Here is a 24,124-nt window from a genome sequence, read left to right on the forward strand (position 1 = left end):
AATATTCTCTAGTAAATTTTTCACTTATGTAAATGGGCAGTGTTATTTAGTACTTTCGTATTAAGGTGGTTTTCCTGTGAAGATGAAAATTATTCGTGAGATTAGGTTGACTCAATCTATTAAATGACAGCTAAATTCACAGACCATAATGCTTTTTATTTAGTTAAATGTATATAACATGTTATCTAATTTGACGATTAAGCAAATACACCGTACCAAATCTCTGGCATACAAAGAATAAAAGTTAGAAACGAGATGCACCCTAAATTAGAGCACATTTATCTCTGAAACATAATTAGTCTTATTCACAAGTTTTAAGTCTTTTGAATAACATAATTCCTTCATTTTCCGTATCAAACACCTTAAAACTTGTCTCTATTACAAAACACGCTAATCCGTTCACGCCTTTTCACTGAAGAACAATGGCGGACATTGGAGTTTCCGGAACATTTGCAGGATTTCAATGGCTGATCATTACGACTCTGATTGTTCTTTTCTATGGCAGAAATAAATACTGCTTGAATTTGTTATTCACAGTTAGTTGATCGAACCATTTAGTATTGACAAAGAACAAAGAAAATTGTAGAAATCGGCTTACTTTAGCCTGATAAACAAGAACGAGAGCTTTTAGTTAGAAAAGTTACATTGAAAAGCTAGCAATAGATTCCTGCGATTTACTTCCGTTTTAGTGTTTCAGTGTGAGTAAAAAACGTTGTCTAAGCTATTCGTACGTTATAACTAAATGCAAAAATGATTCGGTCTCACATAAAAGCTTGATTGAAATTGCTTAATTTTCTAGAAACGCTTTCCAGTTCGTTAAGACTGCGGGCGTTCAGATCATTTGTACGTATTTTGTTGTTTTTGAATTTTTATTTTTTTCTCTGTTATGGTAAATCTATTGCATCACGTCTTTTGATGTTCAAATGCAAATGAATAGAATTTGTGTGCTGTGGCTTAAATGATGCGAAATAGTTGTCATTGATTTTTTCACATCTCCAATAGTTTTTGAAAATAATAAAAGAATTAAAGCTTAATCGGTTAGCATAATTTGTCAAATTCAACGCCAGTCATTCATTAAATCCCTGAAAAGAGCAATCAGAGAGGTTAGAACGAGATCAGAGTTGTTCAGTCACTTGGAAACTGATACCATCAATTGGACCAAGAGGAACACAAAAGGGACTTTGACATGCTTTTAGTGGAATAGAAAAATACTATAACTCTTGAAAATCATGACAAGAATAATAGAAAACATAACAAGAAACGCAAATAATAATAAGTAAGGTATTGAATAACAGTCATTTTGTTTAAAGAAACAGTGTACTTTTTTTGCACTAAACACTCTGTTCAAATGAAAAATACAGGTCAGAAAAAAACTTTAAAATACTGTTTCATGTTGAACGATCTTATTCCCTGAAGTTTTGGTCAACTGGTATCGTTTTTTTTTTATTCTATGAACATGGGTGTTTCGATCAAACTAGCTATCGGACATTATTTTCGTTGTAAAACATAGGTGCAAGTTTGTCCATATTTTTAAGGTGGTAGGATTGCAAAAAAACTCAAGACAAACTATTAAATTGTAAAAATCGTGTGGACCTTTTCACAACATAACAGTGATAACATAGGTGTTTTATTCCGGGTGAATAAGAAGATGCAGACATTAGTATTTATAAGTCCATATGGTGTATTGCAACTTCGAATATTCGTCCATTTCCGACACATTATTCTATGCTGTTTTATGGTCATAGGTTTTATTATTTCTATAAACCTTGGTTTGTTAATTTCAGATTATTTCGTGGAGCGTGCAATGGTTGTGGGTTGCACATTTCTCCAAATGAACTAGTAATGAGAGCTCAAGGATACGTTTATCATCTACAGTGCTTCGTTTGTATAGAATGTGGTCAGCCATTACAAAGGGGAGATTACTTTGTCATTCGAGATGGTCAGCTCTTCTGTCGCCTGGACTTTGAAAAGGAATTCCATATGTATTCCATGAGTCCGAAAAGTAAGTTATGAAAACAAAATTCTGGTGATTGGAGAGTTTTTATACAACCTTTTTTTTTTGTTTAAATACTCAGTACATTAGAAGTGTATCATTTTATTAACTTATGTCTGGTTATCAATTCATTTCTAATCCGGCTTTATTGCCATTACACTATATATTTGAAGCACGCGACACAACATAACAAAATGAAAATAAACAATATCAACATGTGTATCATGATACTGGTTTAACGTTGCAGCTGAAATTTTAGTCCTCGCTGTCATGTGCAAAATCGATCCCGGTTTCAAATTCATGTCTTTAGATTAACTGCCCGTGTAAATCTTGAATTAGTGATCACAACTAAATTATAAATTCCATTTTTAATTTACATATACATCAAATCTCCTTAATAATATTATGTTTTTCTGTGCTGTGGAAAGTGTTAATTTACAGGTCATTTGCATACTATAAAATGAGTTAAAACAGGTTACATTTTAGGTGACGATAGCGATGATTATGATGACGGGGAAAGCGATGGAGGTAAACACCCCAAAAGACCACGAACAATTCTTACAACGAGTCAAAGAAGAAAGTTTAAATCAGCTTTTGAGATGAACCCCAAACCTTGTCGAAAAGTAAGATTTGTTTACAAATTAACATCGATAGAACAAACGATTAAATTCATTGAAAAGACCAATATGTACTCCTGATCTTAAAGATATAAAAGACATATTGTCCACTCGGTAATGTCGGTGTATAATGCACATTTCATACGGAACACATATTTTCATAATATGTTTGCCAAATCAGTTTTGATGGGTTAAAATAAATAATGATTACAGAAGTATGCTTTGTTTTCAATAGTCCGGTTTCATCATTGAGGGATCACAGACACGCTTCCCCTTTCCCTCTCGAAAGGATGTTTCGCTTCTTTATTTTAGTAAACTGAAAGTGTAAATTGATATATCTTACTTACTTAAATACTGATTAATATTCCTACATATCGATTCATTTTAGGTACTAATGAATATTTGAATTTTTTTTCTATACATAAAGTTAGTAACACATATTTTTTTATTAGAGTCTCAGCAATTTTTTTCTATTTTAGGTTAGGGAACAGCTAGCGGCAGAGACCGGTTTAAGTGTGCGTGTCGTTCAAGTGTGGTTTCAAAATCAACGTGCTAAGGTAAGAACAGATCACATATTTACATAGCTAAGCAGTAGTCTGTAAATAAACAGATTTGGATAAAATATTACATGTTTAGCATTTGAACATCCACAAAGTTTTGAAATGGGTTTTTAAAGTTAAATTATAGGTAGAAGGATAGCAAATTTTAATAGGAAATAGCACTTACCAAAAAGAATACATTGTAACAACCGAATAGAGTATCGATAGATTTGCTACATCTGGAGAGTGAAAAAAGCAGAAGAAAAAGACACCAATGGCGCAATCAAAAACCACCATAAAAGTTATAAAGTAAACAATGCCAAAAAAAGAAAACTACGATTATAAAAACAGCACTTCACATTTCATAAATTAATAAAAATAGAATCCAACCACTATGTTTTTTTTTTGAAGTAACAAGTAACAGAAATGTACTTCTCAATTCTACTACATTGTATAAACAACAATAGAAGTCGAGCATTTGTTTACATCACAGAAATGTACTTCTCAATTCTACTATAAACAACAATAGAGGTCGAGCATTTGTTAACATCATAGAAATGTACTTCTCAATTCTATGATAAGGGGATTGGTTTTGTACCTTCGGTCAACATGTCTACATCATAGTATCTAATGTGTTAATGCCATACTAACAAGTTTAAGGTCGCGACAATAGCACCATTGTAATTAATACTTACAAAATACCATCTGCATCTATGATTGTGTAACTCTTTCACAGTGTTTACATGTAGACATTGCCATTCGAAAAATTAACACTGGACTGCGTTTTCCACGCAAGCGATATGTGTGTACGTGTCTTACCCCAGCATAAAGTGGGCAGATCAAAAGTTGAAACATTCCTATTATAGAACATAAAAAACTAAAATGGGCCCCAATATCTTTGAAGTTCACCCTTGCCTAGGGAGTTGCAACCTTAGTTTTAGATGCGATATTTTGTGAATGATAATATGGTTAATTTTGTATTTAGTTTATGAATGTATGTTCTACCTCAGATATCGATTACCTTAGCTGTATTTGGCAAAACTTTTAGGAATTTTGGTCCTCAATGCTCTTTAACTTTGTACTTTATTTGGCCTTGAACATTAACTTTTTTATTCGAGCGCTTCTGGTGAGTCTTTTTGTAGACGAAACCCGCATCTGGCGCAGTTACAAAATGTCAATTCTATCTTAGCTTCCTTCTGGCAACCTATGATAAATTAATTGTTGTGTAATCTCTCTTTGGTGAGCAAGAGAGAAGGGTATAACCAAGATTGTGCATAGAACGTGGCATGTCGGATATTTATTTATTTCCCGTCAACTAGAAACAGAAACCACAATGAATTTACATATTAATACATGACGTAACATTTCAGAGAAGACATATTTTAAACACAGACAGTTATCAACTTTGAGAAAATAAAATATGTTTGAAATAAAGTTTAAGAAATATTTTGAAGAATTTTAAAAGTAAAACAAAACTGGGCAAGAACAGTACTTATTAAAGAAAATGACTGTGAAAATTGAGCAATGAATGTACTTTAAAAATTACGAACGATCTAAACCTTTTATTTGTGTAAATGTAAATACCATCTCTGTAAAGTGTAAATATAAAAACAAGGAGATAACTACCTAGCAGATATATAGATATAGGCAGATGTGGTATGAGTGCAAATGAGTCAACTCTCCATCCTAGTAACAATTTATAAAAATAAACCATTATAGGTCATTATAGGTCAAGGTACTGCCTTCAACAGAGAGCCTTGGCTCACACCGAACAGCAAGCTATAAAGGGACCCAAAAATTATGTATATTTAAAGGACATATGAATTCCTGTCCTCCAAAAGATTACTGTATTTCTAGTCCTTTCAAAACTGATTAAAATTCTCTTTACAATTCAGGTTAAAAAGATTGCACGAAGACAAAGCCAAGACGGCAGTAGTGGTAAAGGCAATAAGAATAAAAATGGCGATTCAAAGAAAGAAAAATCGGACGGTTATAAAAGCGATGATAGTGATCCAGGTAAAGTATTCATGGGGAAATAATTTTTTATACCCAAAATTACTGTCTAAAATACAGCTATTGTACTGTGGGACAATCGAAATCTTAAAAAAACACGACAAGACCATGGAAAAAAAATTGACGAAAAGACAAAACAATAATAAAATAAAAAAAAGAGCATCACGAACACCACTAAAAAATGGAAAGTTGCTACGTAGTAGATAGACTCAAAACTCAGAATGGTACAAAACGTCATTTTAGTTCTTCATCTGTTCATGAAAAACAGAAGCCAACTACAACTTCGGACCTCATTTCAATGCTTAGATTATGTAGACAAACAGGGGAAACTTGTTTATAAGCACTTAAACCTCCACAAAACTATGTTAAATTCCCATCACACTAGACCAAGCACTTGAACCCCCACAAAACTATGTTAAATTCCCATCACACTAGACCAAGCACATTCCGCTACGATAGTAACACGTTCTAGTTACGATATTGTCACTCTTTTGCTACGTCTAATAAGACATTAGAACGACTTACATAATCTTAGTACACTTCTACCAAGACCTTCTCGATCGCATTACTATCTCAATACTAGTCTACTACGATCGAACTACAACTCCACTGCGTTGTCTCTGAAACCTTCTCCATTGGCTTTCCAATTGCATGTGACTTTTGCAATATGTTTCCAAAACGATGCTTCTACGCATCTAATACGACTAGTTTTACGAATATTTTAAGCATGTTCAAAGTTGGTCGTCGTGCCGGAAATCCATGACCACGACGACCTCGGTACGTCCTCACTGTGACCTTTCTAAGACTTCCAAAATGTTGCATGATGTAAAGCGGGATAGTGGTCCTAGTATGATTGGGGTATTATTGGCGATTACAGCCTTATAACAACTTAGTTAAAGAAGAAACTAAATGTGTGACATTTTAATAGTATTTGTAAAAAATATTATTAATTTCATTCTTAAAATTATCAATATTATTATTAATAGTCCCCTTTAATCCTTAAAACTATTTATTTTGATTTTTTTCAGATAGTAATGGTCGACTATGTGACGTAGATTCCATAGGTAAGAAACTCAAATTACAGGATAAAAGTTAACAAAAATATAGGGAACTGCATTTTTTTAACTACTGAAATATAAGTTTATAAGTGGAAACAGTACATCAAGATTGCAACACATGGGATAAATGTGCTTTAATTAAGAAATAAGCCAATTAATCACAAGTAGCGAACGAAAATTGATGACTATTTAGGTTTTAGCATGAAGTAATAAGGAGAATTAACTATTGTAAGAAATATAAGGCAATTCTTAAGTTTAGGTTTCTTAAATATAAGCAAAGGAAACATTTGGATTTGAAACAAGGAGATAGTAACCTACAAAAAAGTAGAATAACAAAAATATTAGAACTCAGAGGAAAATTCTAAACGGAAAGTCCCTAAGCAAATGGCAAAATAAAAGCTCAAACACATCAAACGAATGGATATCATCTCTCTTATTCCTGACTTAGTACATTGGTACAGGCATTATTTTTTTTTAAAGTAACACAAATACGGTCTCGAAATAACAGTCATTTGTCAACACTTTTTGATAAACTAAAAAATAATTTAATTTCTTGTACTTTATGTCATCATGCTCATATATTTTATAATTTGAAAGTAGCAATTTAAGAATATAAGACAAAAACAATAATATTATTTAGACTATTTTTAACATTGTTCAGACATTAAAATGAGATCGCTCAACTATAACAATGCCACTTCTTTTTTCTTAAATCTCAAATGTTTCATTTCATTTCAGTATCAATGAGTTCAGACAAACATCACCATGGTAACGCAGAACAAATATCACCATTGCCTGCCAGCGAATATCAGGGTAATTATATTAGATTTAATTTTGTCATGATTAAAAACTATGATAGTACACAAAAACTAATTTGTTGAATGATATTGAATCTTATTTCCTCTTAATTTGAATGAGATATATTTGCAACGTTATTGCTATGCATCAAAGAAATATGAAAAGAACACTTAAAAAGTAAAATCCCAAAAATACTGAACTCAGAGGAAAATCTAATCGGAAAGTCCGTAATCACATGGCAAAATCAAATGGCAAAACACATAAAAAACGAATGGACAAGAACTGTCATATTCCTTGTAGAAAATGTAGAAAATGGTGGATTGAACCTGGTTTTTAAGCGCTAAACCTCTCACTTTGATGACAGTCTCATCAAATTCCGTTATATTTACAATGATTCGTGAACTTAACAGACATAATAAATAAAACAGTCAAAATATGGGTACCGCAGTCATTATCGTGTAACAATTTTAAAAGGAACAATTTAACAGAACACAAAATCATTTATCTACAAACACATTCATTGATTCGTTATAAATTGTATGCGTACGACGCGGTTTACTTGAATTACCATCATCAGAAATGCCAAAGAATGTATAGGTACCGAAGCACGTGAAGATCTATATGGCCAAAAAGGACATGAAAATATAATATCCAATAGATATAGGAAGATGTGGCATGAGTGATAATCAGACCACTTTCCATCCAATTCCATCAAAAAAGTGAAGTCACAAAAATAGATCAACATTGCATGAGGGAGCTGGAACCTTAGTTTTTTGTCAAAAATTTATTATAAATTCATAAACGGAAAATTAAAAAGAGATTGTTATGGTATTACTCACGTAAGTGTCGAAGTACTGACTACGAAGCTGGAGATAATCGGGGGGGGGGGGGGGGGGGGGGGGCTACTAGTATTAGACCATCAAAAAATAGTGTAACATGTTTATTAGGTATGCTAACAAATATATGATCGGGGGTATTTTTCAAACGGCACGGGTTGCTTTCATTCGATATGGGTTGCTTTCATTCGCAATGAAAACAAATCACAGTATGAAATGGTTCATCCTTCAGTCGGTAGAAGATCAGAATTTGCATGAATTAAACACTTACTGTAAATATAACAGAATTAAACCAGATAGGTGAGATATATTTTGCTAAGCATGAAAGGAAAAACAATTCAATCTATTCTCTTGAATAAAACTACATTATTTTTTCATTTTAGAATCAAGATTTGACGAAATGGACGATTCGAGGAGTGTACGGCAAGCAATGGAGGACAATATCAATTGCATCGATCAAATGTTCATGACCGATTCCCATGGACATTCGGCTATGGATACCGGCAATGTCTTAAATCCTATTGACAAACTGTATTCAATGCAAAACTCTTATTTTAGTGTGGAATGATATGGAACTGTGATAAGATATATTATTTGTATGTTTGGTAAAAGAAGATACATGTAGTTGACTTCCGAGTTAATTAATATTTTAAAAAAATATGATTCTATAGGTTATTATAGAACTGGGGGTATTTATTCAGCAATATATAATTATCTTGATATTAATGTGCAATTATGTGATATATTCTGTCTCAAAAGGATTGTACGTACTTTTAATGTTTGTACCCCAAAAAGTTAAAATTACGTCACGTCATTGGTTGAATTCCAATTGTTTAAGACTGTAAGCCAATTACAATGTTTTTGGTTTCCGCTTTTAGAAATATTATACATTGTGTGTATGTACTAGCCTAAAGATTTGTGCAACTATACTGATAACCTATATATACGAATAAGTCGAAATAATATCGTATCGAAAGAAAAGTAGTTCGGCATTGCAAGTAGTTGTCGTCAGTGTCCATGTTTTTTCTTCTTAAAAATCAGGTAGTACTATTTAAATGTATAATTTTGTACCTAATTAGCGTACTAAACAAACGAAATTCAACCAATAACAACGTAACGTAATTTTCATTTTGGTGTAAGAACGAATAGAAGTGCCACTTTCAATAGTTTTCTTTTCCAATGTTTCAAAACAGTAATTTTTCAGAAGATGTTTTTTTGTTCATTCTTGGTATTCCGCGTAGCTTTCTCACAAAATAAGCCAGACTAGTAAATTGATATAAAGAAATTAATTTATTATTCTGTACCATGTGCTAAAATATTTAAGTGTAGACTCCAGAGGTATTTTGACCATTCTTGAGATTTGTATGTACCCGTTTACATTAAATTTGAAGCATAAAACAATAACGTTTCTTTAATTGCTGTTTTGATAAAAAGACTATTTGTTTTGGGTTTATTAGAAGCTAAGCTTAAAAAACATTCTAGCATGCAAGTTTGTATTTCATCATCTCAGATCATTTTAATCATAAAAGTATTTACGTAAAATGCTTTCAAACATCTGGCTATGATGAAGATAGATTCAGATGTCATCTTCGGACGTAGCGAAAATTGTTTGTCTATCTTAAAAATGAAATAAGAAATACATTACTGCGTTTTCTTTTTATGATTTTGAACATTGCCCTTCCTTTTTAATAGATGTTTTCGCCGCTGTTACTGCCACCGTTTCCGCCAATGTGTCTGTTTCTATACTACATTGAATTTATTTGAGAATGAACAAATCAATTTTCATGAACATTTTCTCATTCCTGAAAGTTTGTTTTCTACGCATTTTCATTTTGTTTAATATTGTACATTCCAATAATAATTATGTTCTCCAACACAGACAAAAAACCGTAACCCCTTCCCTCTTTTGAATTAAAATGATTGCTGCCTGAACAATTTTTAAATATTTCATACTTTAAGGGAACAAGGATCTAGAAGGGTATACATGAGACAAAAATTCACAAGATATGTTCAGACGCTTCAGTGAGCTAACGGATCAATCATGTCATATATATCCAATATTTGCTTTTCAAAAACAACTTTTGTTTAGTATTTGACATTGAATTAAACCAATGACTTAATTTTGTATGGTTTGTTTTATTGTGTTGAAAAATAAAAATTATATTGTGCTTTATTTATTTTATATTGTTATACAAATGTTGTCACGAAAATTTGAATAAAGAATTGATATTTTAGTCTGCTTTTTGTGTTATTCCAAAGACCTTCATGATATCTTAAATGCATGAGTGCTATTTAGCAAAGACGTTATCGAAGAGTCATCACACATATTAAAAAATAATATGGTGATGAAAGATGCTCAGTTTAGATTGTCATTTTAAAATATTCATTATTATTTGGAGAAAGCACCTTTTATATCGTAATGAAAGTTTTAAAATATTACATGATCCTGTACGCGCTTGCGTGAAATGAAAGCATAAAGCATGAAACACTATATTTGTCTAATTAATCTTTTTAAAAAAAATCCATTCACATGCACAGTCGCTGAATAAGGAGTATCATTACATTAATCAAGGGTGCCGAAGGATAATATATTTAAACAAAATATAAAAAAAAGTCATGCAACAACACACGACAAAGACAATTCAGCCAGTAAAAACACAAATACAAATAAAAAAGTGATATTGAGTGTATATCGACAAACAGGCAGAAACGTTTATACAAGATACGTAGTCAATAAAGACTACACGGTACTGGATTTTCTCATTGTTAAAGGACGTACAGTTGCCTATAAATGCATTCACTTCATTTAAAGTTTGTTCGGTAGTTGTTTCATTGTCAATCTAAACACATCTCCTTATTTTCATAATAAAACCGAAAAAAAACATTGAAAGACCAACATGCTGTCAATTGACAAAACATACAGACAACCATTAACGGTTAGTTTATTCATAAATATATATATGGATATAAAAGAACAGACTTCCAATGTCTCCTGCGTTGCACATTTTTTATCTGTTTAAAGGATAATAAATAAATAAACCTATTTAGTTTGTTCTTTTAAATTCTTATAAATATCTCAAGAGAACGGAAGACAGGAGAGCAGATGCAATGCAATTTTCAATATGATTAAAATTTCAAAGGGACATAACTCTCAAAGCGAGAAAATGAGCGGACTGATTTATGAGCCAAAAAACTGACCACAACCATTGAATTACATGCTTTTGACTTGGTTAAGAATAAACATAATTGTGGTAAAGCTCACAAAAGAATCGAACCAAAGGTATTACTATTCCTATTCAATTAAAAGAAAGACATTATCATAATACACTTCTTGACTTTAGACAGGCACGTTGACATGTGTTAAACCTTTTCTTTTTGGTATTCAAGTGAACCCTCTCCCCTTTATGTCTGCTTATATCAACACGAACTAAATAGTTATACAGTCTTAACTTGTAGATTACTTGTAAACTAGTTACGGAAAAGTTTATTTAATACATGAGGGTAACATATTGACCTATCTTTGTCGCTTTACTTATGGGTTTTGTTTATGAAATTAATTGCTGAATACTTGTCAGAGCCATTATGCGTTTACACCTCAGTTGTCGAATGCGACATGAGATGGTGAACTATTTTGATCGATAAAAGTCCATACCAACACGCGAATTTTAAATAATGCATATCTTATTCGTCCGAATTGCCTTACGTCCTGTAAGCCTCTGGCAGAGATAAATGACTCTTCTGATCTATTTCAATACAAAACTTTAGCGGAGGATTTGTAATGTTTGTACAACGACACGTCGTTGTTTTCACGCGGATGAATCTCCTATTCAGTTATAACACCTCTGACGGAAGGGGTGAATGTTAAGTTGAAATAGGTTGTCAGAAACGGAACTATTCATTTATTCTCTCATTCATAAATGTAAAATGGTTTAAGAATACCCATGATAAATTAACTTTCCCTCAATTTTTCTGAATCACACGTCGAGAGGGTTATTTAAGTGGATTAAGTAGATTATCTAGTGTTAAGGTGAAAAGAAAGATTTTAAGTTTCTAAATTTGAACAATGTATCTAAATTTTAAGACAGATTCAGTCACAATATTTCTATATAAGTGTAATCATGATCATTTCATTTATTGACATGTTTGATTTATCTTTCAGTTATTCACTTGATGTAGTATACAATTTTTTATTTCAATAAGTATTGTTTTTCATTTTTTGTCATTACTTCATATCCGCTATAATTTGGTATGTGTCTCTTCTAAGACAAGCCAGTAGTATTGCCACACTTATGTTCACTTGATATACTGTTGAAAATTTTCAACAAAATAAGAGTTATGTGCTTTAATGTAGACATGCTATGTTCAATGTGGTATAGTTATCAAAGGTACCAAGATTATAATTTAATAATACGCCAGACGCGCGTTTCGTCTACATAAGACTTATCAGTGACGCTCAGATCAAAATAATTATAGAGCCAAAAAGGTAAAAAGTTGAAGAGCATAAAGGACCCAAAATTCCAAAAAGTTGTGCCAAAAAAATCAACATAGGCTATTGTTGCTTGTTTTTGAATGCTGTTTGTCACAATGTGAAATAATATTCAAAATAAAATAAATTACACTCAAATATATAGCGGTCCCGAAACAATCTTTTAAATTAATTCAGCATCTAGTACGGTTTTTATGTCTTTTTTTCATGATGTGCTTATGCCACTTCTCTGCATAAAGTGTAATGAAAAATATCAAAGCTTCATGCATAAAAACAGTAGTCGAAGAAAAGTAGAAACCAATACTGAAACCGAGCGTGAACTTTTTTATACATTTTGTAATTATTATCTATTACATTACATTCAATCAATCTACGTGTATCATCATTCGGGCGTCCGTAAAACTTTTAACACTGATTAAAATGAAAATGAAAGTAGATATTATTGAACATAATATAAGTATTTGTAATAGAGAGTCGAAGGTAATTTGAATCACTTCAAATGAAAATCAATAAGCCAAAAATAATATTAAAGTCATAAATTATATCATTACGATAAAGTATACACTACAAGGTGACCAGGCGTGCTCCTTCGCCGTAAATTCCCGTTTCCTGGTAAAGGTATAGGGTCATCTATCTAAATAATACTTATTCAAACATAAGAAAAATCTATCTTAACCTACAGACTTTAAAACTTCAAAGACTCTTCCTTATTATTGCTATTAAGAGGACGGGATCATTACAAAAGGGCTCATATATTTCACGTTTATCTGTGCCTCAAGTTAACACCTTATGTAAAAAGACATTATAAGGAACAGATGAAATTTTATATATCAAGATTTTATAAACATCAAAGAGAATGTTTTATTTGTTTTCTCCTCTTTAATTTTGTTTATGAATCCATAATTTTGATTACAGCTTCTATACAAAAGTGGTGTTTTGGAAAGTTTATGAATTTCGCGTTGGTTGTCTGTTTAACTTGTACGGTAGTTTTCTTAAAATTTCAAGATTTGTTGCATTTATTAGTTCTCAGTATAAGTGCTATACAAACACAGAGAATGCGTGTTAAATGCAAGAAACATCAGATCAAAAGTTAAGCTTTAAATAATTTATGACACTGAGTTCAGGTCAGGAAAATATTTGCACTTTTCTGATTTTGTTTTTCTTTTTGCACTTTTCTGATTTTGTTTTTGTTTTTGCAATTTTCAATAATAAAAAAATCGTAACATTTACTCTAAAAGAATTGTTTAAGTAAGAATAGTTATTCAAAATTTTGATATTGTATTGATAACGAATTAACATTTAAAATTTTCTATATTTGAACAGATATAATTTTCTGAGATAATTTTGCACACACATGTCTCTTTTTTATATATATATAATTGAATACAAGACAGTACATTCAGTAAATGCATCACATCCTTTTCAAAAGTAGGTGAAGTTGGAGGACATTTGAGATCTTGGAGCGGGCCCTGGTTACTTCAAGACATATTGTTTTCATTAATTAGCTTGAGCATGTAATAATCATGCCGGGAACCTCCCATTTCAAAATATCTTGGAGCAGATCCTGGTTCCCTCAAGACATTTAGTTTTCATTAATTAGCTTGTGCACGTAGTAATTCCATCATGCCGGGAACCTCCCATTTCAAAACACTTAGATCCGCCTTGGATAGGTTAGTATTTACGAGGTGAAGGTTCCGTTATATATTTGATTAAAGATAAAAGTAGATATATATCCTCATGATAAAATGACAACAGGTAATCAGGATGTTACTGGTTACCTATACAATACGATAAGGATATGTCACAAGCAATGTTACCGGGCTTGACAAACAGCTATCATGTCTATATAAATAGATAAAAAGTGATATCAGTTTTTGTAATTAATTTTCCTGTACAAGTATGGACATATTCTGAAATGTATTGATTAGCATCTATTACCCGTAACAAATAAAACTGAATCAGCTGCTTAAAAATATTTTAAAATTTACACCAAGATGCCAAACAATAGAACACAAAACTCAACACAGAAAACTAAAGACTTAGCATCACCAACCCCACCAAAAACGATCTCAGGTGCTCCAGAAGGGTACGCAGATCCTGCTGCATGTAAAAGTTAATGATATTTTTTTTAAATGATTTCATATATTTAAAGTGGACTCAATCACTACACGAATCTATGTTCAAAAATAAAAAATGACAAAAATATTGTTTGCATTTGTCCGATTTAACAAGACTCCGAATGCAGGTGAACAAATACATGCTTCTAATGAAATCATTGGTTTAAAGAAAACAAATTCGTGTTCTTTTGAGTAGAAAACAAAATGGTTTTGTTTATTAAAGTTGTAGGATAAATCGTCTCGAGAATGGCAAAACATTCTTCTTTTCCCCCTCGGAAATCATTTAACTAGCTGAAAAATCCTGAACGTGCATGAAACATTTGCCACTGGACGTTAAAGTGGTACCCAACACCTTCACTAAAATTAATTTGGCTCGTTTAATCTTCATAAAATTTTGACAAAGAATTAACTTTGACCCTTTGACAAAAATTTATAAAATTTTAAAATATTTGAACCAACCGTTTTATCAGAAAAATTACACTGGTTATATAGCAGTTTGACAAACACTAAAATCGTTTTATATAGACATAATAAACTTTCTTATAGCCTTGTGCTTTTTGTATTAAAACTTTTTATGTACTATGTATTTATAAGAACTAGTAGTAAGCTTGTCCCTACTGTAGACCAACCGTATGTGAAGGGACATCGATAAATCTTGATGGGTCACAAAAAGAAATAACAAAAATAAAAACAAAACAAAGTCGATATGTTACTCTCAAAGTCTACGAAATTTTCTCATGAAGCTAACGTATTTTTTTTTATTTAAGCAAATCTTTAAACTGTTGGCTTAGAGCAAGTAATTAGTTTTTCCCTTCGTATGTTGTCGAGAAATCTTAGTAATTGTCAATGAGTGTGTATTGGGGAAAACTTCAAAGGAAATTTATTTAAAGAGCTGAGAGTTGCTATAGAGTATCTGTCACGAAATGAATAGTTAATATATGCTAATAATCAGTATATTTATACAATTATTTGGTAAATAAGTTACAATCAGATTCATCCTTAAGACACCCTTCTTTACCGATATTGTTATTTAAAAAAAGCTGAAAAGCTTTTCAGTGAAAGCGTTGATCAGGTGTGCGCTTTAAAAACGAAAACCACTATTCACTAACTTATGGACCAGTTGGTTTTTCCAATAAATAATTCCGGATTTACATCATATTATAGAAGCGAAACACGGGTTGTATTCAAGAGATAATAATGCTACACAGAATGATTTCTTGTATGGTGTTTACTTCCCATGCTATTAGCATGAATTTGAAATTGAAATTATTTAAAGTTTGTGAAGTTACAGTCCTTTGATTGACATTTAGGCTGATTATACGCCCGTTTCATGATGTTTTCACATCTGATCGCTCGCGTCCTTGTGTGGTCTATATTTTGCTTGTATGATCCATGTGCATGTGTCTTACATCTTTTAATTTATTCCAAAAAATGAATTCATGCAGTATGGGTATTCAAGTTTTATTTGAAATTTAACAATAGATGCAAGTAAAATAAAATGATTTGTCAATCAATTTTATTTTTAACAAGATATTTTGACGGATAGTGTTTTCCTACTACTTATAAAATGAGCGGGGCATATAATCAGATTTTATTATACTTCTTTTAAGATACAGCATTTCTGGCCACACATATTGGTGTTTTATACCATAAGCTCTGGTCATAAAAGTGACTTAATTCACCAAATTGACAAGAATTATCGCTCAATTAAGGTCCGTCACTGAAAAGAATGACCAAATACACCTGTTAAATGGTCAGTTTATTGAAGTAGTTATGACAAAATATTGCAAATATTCCAAACAATTGCAAAACCTATGAAATGACACTGTGTAAATTATAAATAATAAAATAAGTGATTAAAGATTTAATTAAAATAAAATTAGGAGATGTGGTGATATTGCCAATGACGTTGAGAACTTAAGTTTGGGACGTGAATTAAAAAAATACCGAAGCAGTATAGAAAGCAATAAAGGCCTAGAATGACAATATGTGAAACAAATCAAACGAGTAAACCATGGACGGTAAAGACGAAAACACAAAAACAATGAAATGATTGGCAAATAGAAACAAAAGATAACCACTGATGTTTTAGACATTCTATTCTTAAACTGACACCCACAGACATGAATTATCATTGATATGGTAATAATAACTGTTGATTTTTTTTTAATACTAAGGCTTTTCTACATGTACCTCAAGGATAGATTACATTAGCTGTATTTGGCAAAACTTTTAGGAATTTTTGGTCCACAACGCTTTTCAACTTCGTATCTTTTTTTTTTTTTGCTTGCTGTTTTAACTTTGTTTCATTCGAGCGTCAATGATGAGTCTTTTGTTGACGAAATGCAGGTCTGGCGCAAACACAAAACTCCAATCCTTGTATCTATGATGAGTTGTTTGTACTCAATTTAAAATGTCTTACAATTGTTTTAGCAGAGTATAACAAAAATACCGAACTCCAAGGCAATAAAGACTGACCAAATCAAACGCGTTCAATATACATGTATTTGTATATTACACACAGTCGGTACGTTCAATATACATGTATTTGTATATTACACACAGTCGGTACGATATACATGTATTTGTATATTACACACAGTCGGTACGAATGGTGCGGCTATACATGTATTTTAGATAAAATACATGCTTTCAATGGTCCTTACAATTCTGTTGACAGTTATGATTTTTCTACTCTGTACACTACACTTCCACACAATCTTATAAAGAAAAAGTTTTTGTATTTGATAAAATGGTCTTTCGAAAAATCTCATTGTAATTTTATTTGCTGTAACTCGTTTAAGGCCTTTTTCTGTAACGAAAAGGGAAAGTATGCTAGATACACTTACTGGAAATGTGAGGATATGATTGAAGCTTTAAACTTTCTGCTTGATAACATTTATGTACGTTTCGGCGATAAAGTGTATCGTCAGGTAGTAGGTATTCCTATGGGCACCAACTGTGCCCCTTTAATAGCAGATTTATTTCTATATTGCTATGAATCTCAGTTTATGACCAAACTCAGTAAAGACCCATCATTGTTACATTTGGTTGATACATTCAAAAATACCTACCGTTATCTGGATGATATTTTTTCGTTGAATAATCCAGACTTCTCTAAATATACTTCAGAAATTTACCCAAACGAACTTACTTTAACTAAATCTAACATAAACAGCAGCAGTTGTCCTTTTCTAGATTTAGACATTTCAATTTCAAACGGGAAACTTCACACTAAAATTTACGACAAAAGAGACGATTTTTCATTTCCTATTGTTAATTTTCCTTTTTTAGATGGCGATGTGCCTTTGGCTCCATCATACGGTGTTTATATATCGCAACTCGTTCGGTTTGCCCGTGTGTGTTCTGATGTCATAGATTTTAACGAACGTAATCAATGCATCACTGGTAAATTGTTGTGTCAGGGATTTCGATACCATAAATTACTTAAAACTTTTACTAAATTCTTTCATAGATACAAAGATTTGATTAGTAAATTTGGCTATACCTGTAGAAAGCTTATTAAAAATGGTATTTCACATCCTAAATTTTATGGTAATATTGTACTTAAAGCGAGGAAATCACTATGTGATCCTTGTAAACTCATCGAACCTTTAAACAAACTTATAAGTAAGGGTTATCGTACCAATATTGTAATAAGATCTCTGAATATAGTTCACATTGGCACTAATATTGATATTGTCATTAGCAAATTAAAACATAAGTAAATTTCATTATCTTTTGAGGCGAGATGTATAGAGACACAGACACGTTAACTTTTATTTCTATAGAAGTCGCTCTTCACTATACTACTACCTGTCGATACATTTATTTTTGGCATTGCACAAGTCATGTCTTCTTTGACTATTAATGACGTTAAAATACTAAATCCCTGTGATGTGTTTTAGTCGATTTTAGTCTCTGATGCATGATTTTTTATTATTAATTGGTTTTGGCTTTTAACTAGCTGTCAGTAACTGCGAGTACTCTCAAATCGTATTTTCTTGTTAATTCGACCTGTTGATACTGTTTATAATGCTTTTTTGTCATTTTTTATTTATACGGATCTTGTCTGTACACCAGCTTTGATTATTTGTAATATCTTCACTTATTCTTACAACATTTGTATAAACTTCAAGATTATAAAAAAAACCGGTTTTTTTTCTAAAGTGAACATTGATTGGTTAAATATTTCTCAGTCATGTCCTGTTTTTGAATTTGTTTGTTAGCTTTTTGGTCATGAATGTTTGTCTCTAATATTTAATTAACTGTGCATTTGTATTCAGATATCGCAGATCAAATTTATTCGTTCATTGTTTAATCATACGTTTTTTGATTGAGTTAAGTCTGCCAATTGATATTTTATCGTATGTTTTTCTTTGTTGTGATGTTATGCTATTGTTTCAGAAAAAGGGAGAAGGTTTGGATCCATTAAAACGTTTAATCCCGCTGCAAATGTTTGCACCTGTCCTAAGTCAGGAATCTGATGTACAGTAGTTGTCGTTTGTTTATGTAATATATACGTGTTTCTCGTTTCTCGTTTTGTTTATATAGATTAGACCGTTGGTGTTCCCGTTTGAATGGTTTTACACTAGTAATTTTGGGGCCCTTTATAGCTTGTTGTTCGGTGTGAGCCAAGGCTCCGTGTTGAAGGCCGTACTTTAACCTATAATGGTTTACTTTTTAAATTGTTATTTGTATGGAGAGTTGTCTCATTGGCACTCACACCACATCTTCCTATATCTATTTGTATATTACACACAGTCGGTACGTTCAATATACATGTATTTGTATATTACACACAGTCGGTACGATATACATGTATTTGTATATTACACACAGTCGGTACGAATGGTGCGGCTATACATGTATTTGTATATTACACACAGTCGGTACGTTCAATATACATGTATTTGTATATTACACACAGTCGGTACGATATACATGTATTTGTATATTACACACAGTCGGTACGTTCAATATACATGTATTTGTATATTACACACAGTCGGTACGATATACATGTATTTGTATATTACACACAGTCGGTACGAATGGTGCGGCTATACATGTATTTGTATATTACACACAGTCGGTACGATATACATGAATTTGTATATTACACACAGTCGGTACGAATGGTGCGGCTATACATGTATTTGTATATTACACACAGTCGGTACGTTCAATATACATGTATTTGTATATTACACACAGTTGGTACGAATGGTGCGGCTATACATGTATTTGTATATTACACACAGTCGGTACGTTCAATATACATGTATTTGTATATTACACACAGTCGGTACGAATGGTGCGGCTATACATGTATTTGTATATTACACACAGTCGGTACGTTCAATATACATGTATTTGAATATTACACACAGTCGGTACGAATGGTGCGGCTATACATGTATTTGTATATTACACACAGTCGGTACGAATGGTGCGGCTATACAAGTATAAAACAGAAAATTATAACAATAAAAAAAACAAGAACATCATATGCAAAACATTTCAATCGAAATAAGTTTTTGGCAAATATAAAAAAGAAGATGTGGTATGATTGCCAATGAGACAACAAGAGACAAAAATTACACAGAAATTAAGAATGTAGCATTGCCTATAAGTTGAGATGAGTCTATATGGTTCTTCAATTTGGGCATGTTCTTTAAAATGTTATTACAAGCAACCTCAGAGAAATTTAATTACCTTTTAAAGCTCAATAGATATTTCATTATGTCCTTGTTTATTATATACTATGCCGACTCTAAATAAAATTAAATTACTATTACCATTTATCATATTTACGTATTTATATAACCCTAGATTTCAAACGTTAAAGTTTGAGCGTTACTGATGAAGGTGCACCCAGGAGATTTTCATTTTAAATTATATCAAACTTGCGATTTTTTTTTATTATTAATTAAATAAATGACATGAGAAATCGAAATAAACAAGGACATTCCTGCATTTTTCTTCCTAATTCATTTGTTATTATCGGGAAGTATCTGGGTTAAATGATAATATTAGCCGATAAAACAAAAGACGATTTTTGTCCTATAACAATATCTCGGCAGGAAAATCTCTCAATCCTTTGACATTGATTTTATTTATCCATGAAAGTGAAAAATGGATGAAAAGTTAGTTTTATCTACAACTGTGTGAACATTGGATTGTTAATGATGATAAAACAGGAAACCTACGACACAACACGAAAATGCAACGACCATGATGGGATACTTGCGCTTTTCAAAATTCCATTTGGCCCTTGGTCAAACCCAGCAATGAATTTGATAGACAAAGACAAATTATTTTAAAATTTCATCTTCATTCTTAAATTATTATTAGTTTAAAATGACTGATGCGAAATATTTGTTGACACAAGTCTTTTCGTAGTTGCTCCTACATCGTTTTTATTGTTATCTGTCACATTTGCCTGATCCGGGGTGATCGACATCGATTTACCATATCCAGAGATCAAAATATGTTCATCTTTTCCTTGGTAGAATATAGATTTGATGAGTTAGTGGATAAATTGATGGAACCCATTTAAAACCTACCCTTTTGTTGAGCTGTCACGGGATTATAACAGACACTATACTTTGATGAAAATTAGGTAGTCATTTTTCATCATAGCATATCGATTGAATATAAGAATAGGACATTCTTTTTACAGATCCTGGTCGTCTTATCAAATGTAATCATCAAAATGGCTTCATATGAAATCATTTTCATGATACCGTCTACATATTAGTATATCATTAAAAATGTTCTCGGAGTTTCTTTTTTCTTTCCTTCTTTGAGTTTTTTTTTCTAGAATTGTTAAAATCTTTATTTAAATCTGCTACAAAAAAAATAGTGCGAGCTGTATTTTTTTTTTCTTTTTCACGCAAGCTCAAGTCAAAATAGAGAAAACGACATGTAATACACTATATCAAACCATTATCCTGTTTTCCCTGTGTGTTTTGGGGCACACTTAACATTGAGAAGAGACAACACCCCGATCAGAAAACGGGCAAAGACCACCAATGAGTCTTCAACGCAGCAAGAACATCCAGCACCCGGGGGACCTCCGAGGTGGTCCTCAGCTGGCCCCCTCAATAAAATTGTTTACTAGTTCAGTGAAAATGGACGTCACACTAAACTCCAAAACACATAAATGAACTAAAATTTGAAAACATTCAAAACTCATTTTAAACTAACAAAGGCCAGAAGCTCCTGATTGAGACAGATGCAAAAATGCGGAGCGGTTAAACATGTTTTGTGATATCTCAACCCTCCCCTTTACATCTAGCAAATGTAGAATAAAGAAACACATAGCAATATGCACAAAAAATTAAGCAAAATGACAATGATACATAAATTAACAAACTAAAGACTATACTAACAGTTTATGACATGCCAGCTCCAGACCTAAATTAACTGATTGAAAGATTGTGTCTTCATTACATTAAAATCAAGTACAATCTCTCCCTAACGGGGTTCAGTATCATACCATCGCAAAATATATGAGAATAACATTTCCCGTATCATACCAACAACTGGTTTTAGAATAAATGTGTTTCCGTTGCAAAGACCCTATGAGTGAATCATTATTACTACCAAAATATCCAAACCTTAATAACTTGACGACATTTTTGTGCTTTGTAAAGAATATTTCCATAAAATATTGGATGTGAAATACCTGAACGTATCAGATGTCTGAATGTTGAGTTGTATTTTGTGATATCGAAAACCCTGGTGTAATATTTTTTCCGTAATATGAATATACATATGTATGCAGACATATCCTTGAAACCAAAACGGAGCTAAAATTGCCAACACATCTATGGTCATACAGCAAGGTGAAAATACGGCTTTGTACAGAGTGTATTTGATGAAAATTTGTCCAAAAAAATATGGATAGTTATGATATAATTTCAATTAAAAACTGCTGAAAAGTTTCATTAATAAAATATTGTTTTCATTGACACCAAAAAATAAACAAACCTTTTTAAGATAGTTTTTGTCAAAGCAGGCAAACTAAATAATTTTATTTTCCATCGGTTCATTTATATTTATAATTGTTGATATGATCGATTTTGTTGCGATATTTATCGCTTTTACACTTAACAGTTTGCACGTGAGTGTCGTAAAACGATTCGATGACAATAGCAGCTATTGTCATTACTGCTAAATTTCCTAGAGACGTACTTCGCATTGATCGTTTACAGCCTTTTTATGTCGGTGGAAAATATTTTCTCCAATGATTTATAATGAAAAATTCTGTGATGACGACTTCCGGTTGTTGTTAAACAGTGGGTTCCGATTAGTTATAAATGTAAAAGGAAACAACCAAGAGATTAATGCATGCATAATTAATGAAGCTGTCATACTTCTGTAAAGGATTATATGGTTCGTGGTGTTTTGAAACATAAACATACAATTATCACCGTGTATTAGAACTGTAAAACCAATTTTGTACTATAGAAGCGATTAAAACGTCTAAATGACAACAAATAGAATAAAAATATGTGAATGATGTTATTATTTTTAAGGAAAATAATGAGTTTAGTTCTTAACTGGTTCTATACTACCGAATATGTCATTCGAAATGTACTTGAAAGTGTATACAGTTACTACTTTGCCCATCTATATAACACTGCTTAAGGTGTACATAATTCAATTTTACCAGACAAGCGCCCTTTTCATAGCAAGAGAACAAACTTTGGTCTCCGGTAGGGTTTGTTTTTATTTAGCTGTTAGTACATCCTTTTTGAAATAACCTTTAGATACTGTTAATACAATAATCTTAAGCATCAAAACCGTCTTTAACTGAGAAGGCTTCAAACTTGTAGCTGGTTCTTTTTTCGTTATCTTTATTAAGAAACGGAGTATTCATAATGACGATGAATGATTTCTTTCGAAATAATGGTTAGTGGGTACATTTTGCGATTGACAGTTAGCTAACAGTGGTACCAACCGGAGTGACACTTAACAATCCTAATAAACAATCGTTTTTTTAAATTATTATGTTTTATGGGGTTTTTTTTTAAAGCAATTATGAGGTTTTCCATGAAAGAGGATAAAAAAAATCATATGCTTCAAAATTAGTTCATGTTACTACTAAGCCATTTGATTCAATATTCATTAAATAGAACTAATTGTACTTCGTGGTTTTTCTTTCTTTCTGTCACAAAAAGTATGCATTTTCAGCTGCAAAGTATCTTCCACAAACTGGTTACATGGATAACATTACCCTGCACCCGAACTACTTCACTTAGCAGACGACATTTGTGTTCCACCTACTGATGGAAAGTCAACAGATCAATACATTGTTGATGACAACTGACAAATCCATTGCCCGGATGACAATGAAGTACCCGGATTAAATTCATATTGACCTTCTATTCCGTTCGCTATGCAAGCCCTAACGATTAAATAATTTATATTTCTGAATCGTATTCTTATTCAAAAAATAAAAGTCTATTGAATTGGATATTTCCATACAATTATTCTGTAATGATGTGTTGAAGAGACACGTAACAGTAGCATTGCTGTGTATTTAAATCTTGACGAGCACTTCCGCTTAATTTACTTTGCATTTAAGGTCTTGTGCCATGTCTTTAAAATCGTATTAGGACAAGAATAATGTCATTCAAAATTTATTCATGACAAC

General features: G+C 31.8%; 1 protein-coding gene across 2 annotated transcripts in view; it reads left to right on the forward strand.

Annotated features, from left to right (window-relative positions):
• LOC139511567 (LIM homeobox transcription factor 1-alpha-like) overlaps positions 1-10,088 on the forward strand; it is a 30,735-nt gene extending 20,647 nt beyond the window's left edge. The window contains exons 3-9 of one of the 2 annotated variants that reach the window (XM_071298409.1): positions 1,785-2,002; positions 2,468-2,616; positions 3,090-3,167; positions 5,045-5,165; positions 6,191-6,226; positions 6,959-7,033; positions 8,238-10,088. In XM_071298409.1, coding sequence (XP_071154510.1) covers positions 1,785-2,002; positions 2,468-2,616; positions 3,090-3,167; positions 5,045-5,165; positions 6,191-6,226; positions 6,959-7,033; positions 8,238-8,422 — 862 coding nt within the window. In that variant the 3' untranslated portion in view covers positions 8,423-10,088. The remainder of the gene's footprint in view (positions 1-1,784; positions 2,003-2,467; positions 2,617-3,089; positions 3,168-5,044; positions 5,166-6,190; positions 6,227-6,958; positions 7,034-8,237) is intronic. The other variant, XM_071298410.1, reaches the window with a different exon arrangement.
• The last annotated feature ends 14,036 nt before the right edge of the window (positions 10,089-24,124 follow it).

Source organism: Mytilus edulis, chromosome 2 (assembly GCF_963676685.1).
Source record: "Mytilus edulis chromosome 2, xbMytEdul2.2, whole genome shotgun sequence".
Classification (NCBI taxonomy): Eukaryota; Metazoa; Mollusca; class Bivalvia; order Mytilida; family Mytilidae; genus Mytilus; species Mytilus edulis.